Source organism: Pararge aegeria, chromosome 21, assembly GCF_905163445.1.
Source record: "Pararge aegeria chromosome 21, ilParAegt1.1, whole genome shotgun sequence".
NCBI lineage: Eukaryota > Metazoa > Arthropoda > Insecta > Lepidoptera > Nymphalidae > Pararge > Pararge aegeria.
In genome coordinates this window covers 11,736,439-11,743,557 of record NC_053200.1, presented here as the reverse complement: position 1 = coordinate 11,743,557, position 7,119 = coordinate 11,736,439, and the positions used below count along the sequence as shown (strand labels likewise).

General features: G+C 35.2%; 1 protein-coding gene across 7 annotated transcripts; it reads left to right on the top strand.

Annotated features, from left to right (window-relative positions):
* Positions 1–2,678: 2,678 nt before the first annotated feature.
* Positions 2,679–6,989, top strand: LOC120633258. Of its 7 annotated transcripts, none has more exons than XM_039903431.1 (5): positions 2,679–2,737; positions 5,223–5,309; positions 5,394–5,443; positions 5,569–5,804; positions 6,542–6,989. In XM_039903431.1, exons 2-5 carry the CDS (start codon positions 5,234–5,236, stop codon positions 6,942–6,944), a joined length of 765 nt encoding a protein of 254 aa, XP_039759365.1. In that variant the 5' UTR covers positions 2,679–2,737; positions 5,223–5,233; the 3' UTR covers positions 6,945–6,989. The 7 variants fall into 7 exon arrangements, with proteins under 7 accessions (XP_039759365.1, XP_039759362.1, XP_039759364.1 ...); XM_039903430.1 differs by having other exon boundaries at positions 2,695–2,896; XM_039903428.1 differs by having other exon boundaries at positions 5,223–5,443.
* The last annotated feature ends 130 nt before the right edge of the window (positions 6,990–7,119 follow it).

Here is a 7,119-nt window from a genome sequence, read left to right as displayed (position 1 = left end):
AACACGTCTCCAAGTACTATATTAACGCCGTTAAAAGACTTAAAGCTGATGTTACACGAAGAATATTGTTTTTAATACTTTGTTTCTTTCATATTATAGCACATTTATCTTTTCGTATTAAAGTTGGTTACTGACACGTCTTTATTGTATTAACTATTAAATGTTTTATAATCAACAGCTTAACGTAGAAATTTTAAATTTGACAAAGGAGCTGGCTCAGTATAACTGCATACTAAGCGCAGCACTGGTTTTCGTCGTCGCATGCTTAGTCGAAGAAAAAAAAATTATAGTGGTCATTGAGATTTTTTTGTACAATAATATGAAGAACGGTTTTTTGTTTCAATTCTATATGTAATGAAGTTAAAATATATTTTTTTTTTAGAATAAGAGAACCCAAGCTAGTTAGTAATGCTTTTAAAAAAACCTGTAGAGTTTCCAAGCTACTATCAGGAATCACAAATCGGATTGAAAAAATTATCTTGACAAATGCAGTTTTAAAAAAGCGGGTTTTATATTTCTGTTGCTGAAAAAGATTTGGCGTTTTGGAATTATACTAGTGTTAGTATCTACTTTACTAAATACACCTACTACTAACCTACTAGAGCTAGTGCATAATATAGTATATTTTAAGTTTTTCTATAACCTCTACTATAACGACCATATCATTGGCAAACCAAAGTTGAAACCAAATACTCCGAAATACTCGTCATTGATATTAACTCCAACGTTACAGTCCAGATGCAAATAGTATAAATACAATTTCCCTACTAGCTATTGCAGCAAAACTTCGGAAGAGGAGATTTGCTTTTTTATGGATAATATATGTGGTAACAATTATAACATCAACTGTGTTATAAAAAGTTATATTTAAAAAGTTTTTATTTTATTTTAGGATTTACAATTGCATTAACTCCGAGTAATTTGCTAATGTCCAGTTAGAAGTTCCATCCTCTATACAAATAATATTAAAAGAGACCAAATTCATATGTAAAGGGTCTTTAACGTTTAAGGTCACGTCCACACGTCCTTAATGGCACCTGTGCGGTACCGTAAATGTGTGTTAAAATGTAGGCATTATTTAAAATTTTCAACATTTGCGTAGTATGTACTTTAAAAATAAATAAAGTTCGGTCAGTATGGTGGACTTCTATAAAGGAGAGGAGATCCGTCCCGTGTAGTGGATCAGAAATGGGTTTATAATAATAATACTAAAAATAATGCTTTATTTGGACAACTAAGGCTCGTAAGCCGATGATAATGATAAATAAAACGAGAAGACTAAAAACTAATGTAACTAAATCATAGAATATTCATATTGCGTATTAAATGGCCTCAAATACTGGAATAAAGTGTCCTGGGATTGGTGCTATTACCGTCCCACTATAGGGCACAGGTCTCCTCCCTATCAGAAGGGGTTAAGGCTGTAGTCCACCACGCTGGCCCAGTGCGTATTGGAGTTCGCACACCTTTGTAAACGTTATTGTTACGACGTTTTTCTTCACCGTTCAAGCAAATGATATTTTAATTGCTTAAATACGCACACTATTTAGAAAAGTTAGAAGTGCGTGCTGGGATTCGTACACGGCTCCCCGAAAGTGGAGTCAAAGTCCTACCTGACGGGCTATCACCGCTTCACGGCTTCAAGCTTCTCTTTAAGCTTTATGCTTTATTATTGCCCCACAAACTTCAAGTGGAGCATGAAAACGCAATAAACTTTGCATAACTTAACTTGCAAGTATGTTTAACAGTTTCACTCCCTCCACGATCAACTACAGCTACAACCTTTGACTTCCCGCAAAGTTTCCTCAGTACATACTCGCCAAAGCACTCTCTATGAATTCAAAGGGCGGAAATAATACTAACCCAAATGTGACGCAATTTAGCGTTTGATTCTAATATCTTTATATACAACATCATCGTCAGCATCATGTCAAAAAATTACGTCTATTGCTAGACATAAGTCTTTTATAGGGAGTTCCAAATGCCAGTCTTGTATATTTCCACTTCATCAGGGGTCTACCAACGCTGCGTTTACCGGTGCTAGATATAGCGCTCTGATCTATTGGGGGGTTGTCGGCCAGGGCTAGTTAACACCCTACTGGTTAAGAAGTGCCGCCAAGCAACTAAGTGTTCCGGCATGACGGTAGTAACCTATAAAAGTTATGGGTTTAATATAGCTGTCATACCCCTAACAGGATATCCCGCTTCCATCTGCAAGCAAGAAAAACCCTTACTCATAATGGAATAAGAAAAAACAAATCTCTTCTTAAAATATTTAGGTACCTACGTATAATAAACCTACAATAGATAATATAAAACTAAATAAAATTGTATTTTTATTATATATTCATTGCTTGATCCTGAAATTAAAAACAAAAATTGCAATGGGCACCACCAAATAACACTAAAAGTCTACACCTACCAACCTCTTGCTGTAGCTGTTATATAGAGTGTAATTTAGTGTATCGCTTCTTGCATAGGTGGCGCTTTATACATATTATTAATTACAATCAACAAAATATCATGTAAGAAAAACAACTCTTAAACAAAGAAATGAGCTGATTTTTTTTTTTTTATTACCTAAGTAGCTACTTAAATATCAGTGTGATTGAAAAGCACAGATCGGTGACCTGAATACTGTTTTACCGACATAATTGTAGCAACTGTCATACGGCCGCGATTAGTACTCGCTGTGCTGAGGTTTCCAGTTTATTCTACGGTTATTTTTTTATTTTTGGTATGTAGTTTTAAATAACTGTTTGTATCTTCTCTAGTGATACTCAAGACAGGTACTTATGATAGGTAAAAAAATATAGGTAAGTTTATTACAACAAAAGAAAGTGAAAGTGTTTATTTGTAATAAGGCAGGCTGAATATGACTTTTTGAGGTACGTAGGTAGGTACCTAGAATATACTTAAATTAAAACTTTAGCATCAACGTTATTTATTCCCTACAAGTATAAAAGAGTAAGTGCTACAAATCAAGTGTATGTAGGAGTAAAACTGAAAAATTAAGTCTATAATAAATTATCTATTATCTTCTTTTATTTTACCTATCCAATTTTACAAAAATAACTTTCTTATTACATCCAGATGCTCCATAACATCATCTTATGGGAAATTAAAATTTAATTAATATCTAATAATAATAATAACGTTTAATTCAGATAAAAATCCATAGCTACAACAATAACAATTTTCTTATTTACTATATTATAAACTAAAATTGGCCAAAGATTCCCCCCGATGTCGTCGAGCCCTGGGGCTCTTCTCATGGCGAGCTTTCGCGCTCGCCCCACTCCCCCGGTGATGCCGTAGCAACCCCTCAGGTGGTTATCGGCAAGTGTCCTTCCGAAAAAGCGAAAAGCGAAAAGCCAAACCTATGAATAATAAAAAAATAGGAATCTCCTAAGGTAAATATCCTCTTGAGCACTTTGTGTGTGAGTGTGTACCAACTCAGTGCTTCATAAAGGGATTTTCCCACTCATTGGTTAATATTTTCAAAATATTGTTGGAGCCTCCGCCTATTCTGCTCATCATTGATGCAGATCTTTTTCTCATGATTGCGTAGAAGTCATCAACATGATTCTCCGCAAACATTTGTGATGCAATGTATAAGCGCGGCAGCCCCAACAATATTCTGAACCCATTATTGTATTGTATACGTAGGTCGTTATAAGCCCTCTGTGTGCCCCATGCTGCACGTATAAAATGTTTGACAATAATATGCTCTGAAAAGTGTAAGCTTCACTTCCCTTGTACACCGTGCAAACTTGCGGGCTATCATATTACATCTTATCGCCAACGCCCTACGCTCCCTCTCAATGTCTTGTCATTTAAGTCCTCTGTTATAAAATGCCCCGTACCGGAGGAACGTCATCTACTGAGCTACCTTTACTCTTAAAGACTAGAAGCTCACTCTTTTTAACATTATATTTGAGTCCATGAGACGCAGCATAATTCTCACATATCCGAAGGAGCTTTCTAAGTGCACTAATTGATGGACTCAGCAAGACCATATCGTCTGCATAGCATTAATGCGATCCTTCGTAGTTGGTGAAAATGCGTCTTAAACTTTCACAACTATGAATGGGATGAGTTGAACCCCAGATTTCAAAACAAGCTGTACCTAGATATGTGGAATTTCTTCTTCTTAGTTGTGTCAGTCTTGGCAGACTGATCGTCATCGCATCTGGATGTTGTGACTCGCATTTCAATCCCTTACCCTCTGCCTGCATTGCCTTTCTTGTGCATTCATGCAGACGGGGAACTTACGTCATGTGGTATTAAGACCACAAAAATTAAGACAATACAGCTATAAATCAGGTTGTGTCAATTCTTGTTAACTCGGAAGATGTATTTGCGATGGATATCAATCGCTTGAATATTGAGACCGTGTTAAGAAAAAAAGCTGTACCTTCCTTTGAAAACTTTCGGTGTTGGTTGTCCTTAAAAAATAAATAAGCTCCAATAAATACCTAAATAATAAATTCCAAATTGTGGGTTTTAGAAAAAAGAAATACCAATATGCAATATAAAATTCAGAAGTTTATTGCTAACTTAAATCATATCTGCTTCTACGTTCAGACGTATTGATTGGTCGAAAACACTTTACAGAGTTAAGTCTCCAAATAGTATGACATCTTGAATGCACATGCCTAATCTTACAAGAAAAATACCTACGCCTTAAACATTAGCCCATATTAATTAATGCTGAATCAAGACTGCTGACTGATTCTGATTGTATCGTAATGGCATTAGTTATACCTCCTCTATTACTATACTGTTGAATGTAAAATGAGATTTAGATAAAGAAACAACCAATAGGCTAATTTAAAACTATTTCTTTCTCTGTTCTCTTGTCAGTTCACCGATCAACCTCCTTCGTGTCTTTACATTGACGAAGAACCTAGTGCACAGTTGGCGCAGATAAAAGCCATAGACAAGAATTGTTAAACATGAACATTGTTAAGTTGTTAAGTTGATCATCATAAAAAAATTCCTATAACGCTAAAATATAATATACTTTTATTATTATCGATTATTTAAAAATGGAAAATATGATGGCATTTATTACATAACGTATCATATTGACAATCAAATTGGTCCCACCCACCCAAACCAATTTTTTAGTAAACTCTATATCAGTAGTGTTGCACGCCGAATTCTTTTACCGGAGCAAACGCGGGACTTAAAACGTACTTGTGAATTTTCTGTTGCAGTGTCTACAAACATGGTGCCTTTAGTGGAAATTCCTCGAGCTAAATGGCCTGAGCTCAGGGATTTATTTCGAAATGGTTGGCCCGATGGTGCGGTCCCATTCTGTTTTCTAGACACTCAGATTGCATATCCCAATTTAGATGAATTTTGTAAGGTCAAAGTTTATTCTCCAGATGGTGATATGACTAATGGATTTGTAGCCGTATATAACCCAAGTAATACGGTAAATTATAATTTTTGTGTAACTTTACTACAGTTGAATTAACGGAGATAATCCCGGTTTATTTAAGAGTAATCGTATAACAGATGAATTTAAGAGTTTACATTGTTGTTATTGTTATATTTTAGGTTGAAGCTTATGAAGTTATGATACAGCCATTACAAAGTATTGAAAAAATTGAAGGGGCTCTGACTGATAGTAAAGTTATTGACTGGACTAGAGTTCTGTGTGTAACTTCGGCAACCCCCGTTGTTGAAGAATGTCTTCGAAGACGAGAGAAACAACTTGGCATACATGGAAATACCGAGGGGAATAAAGCTTTCAAACATTTCTTAGATGCGAATTCAATGCCATTCGAATTAAGGTAAGAAGAAAGCAATCTTTAGTATTAATTTAAATGTTTATTTAAAAGACATAACTCAACGCATGACTGCAATTTCATCTGTCGGTAAATATTAATGCATCCTGAGGTGGATGACGCCTAAAATATGACTAAAATTTATAATTTATTTATTTTAAAGTTTTTTAAATAGATAACCAATGACTATTAATAACTTTTATTCTATATTGCATTTTGATCAGTCGAGTTATATTTATAAATAACTCTGAATTAACTAGATCACGTGAATTACCATACAAACAGTTCCATAAATGTATACCAAGTCACACTGCAAAAGTGTTAGGTTGTTTTTCTTAGCTTAAGAACAACGGAAAAAGTCGGGATTTTTACACATTGACAGTTTTGGTCGGAGAGTCAATAAGCAAATATTGTATCCTAAGCACACATCTCTTAACACATTCACATTATCAATCAATCAATCCTAACCGTATTCGGTCATAGCGACTGTTTCGGATTCAGACTCAGAGCGTCGCTGGTGAGCTCTTGATGACTCGCATAACCTGATTTTGTGCTAAACGGGCGGCTGCATTCGCTTCACGTCAACAGACCGGCAATATATAGTTATAGGATACGGACGCTGGTGTTCGGGCTTTTAACTCATCGTTTATCGCGTTGCGTTTAGCATCAAGCTCCTTAAGTCGTCAACAAGGAGCGGCACTTTAAATAAATAATTTTGTCGTAATTGTTAATTATCTTGTCAGCAGTAATCCGCCAGATACATACGTAGCTGAACTAAAACCCGAGCATTTGCATATTATTGATGAAACATGGACATTTCACAGCGACAGATCTTATAAATTCTTCGAATCATTGCTCAGAAACCACCTTACCTACGTCCTTTACTCCACAAAAGAAGATCACCCGTTGGCCTGGGTAACGATAAGTTGGGAAGGTGCTTTAACCCACCTATACTGTATAGAAAAACATAGAAGAAAAGGCTATGCAGCATATATAATAAAATGTGCTGTGAACGATCAATTAAAAAAAGGAAAACATGTTCTAGGCTACACGCTGGTAAAGAACGTGAAGGCACAGAATTTATTTGATAAATTGAATTTCAGAAGAATTGGATACGATACGTGGATAGATATTTCAAAGGAATAAACTGAATTTTATATTACTTAAATCTAGTGTTTAACACGATATACCACTAATTTAAATGTCGTGAAACGTGTATTTTCGTTTAAAATAAAGGATTTAACTATAAAAATAGATTATTTTTCGTTGACCCCTCGGCTACTATAATTATTTATTCCAAACACGAGGTTTCCAGTGACTT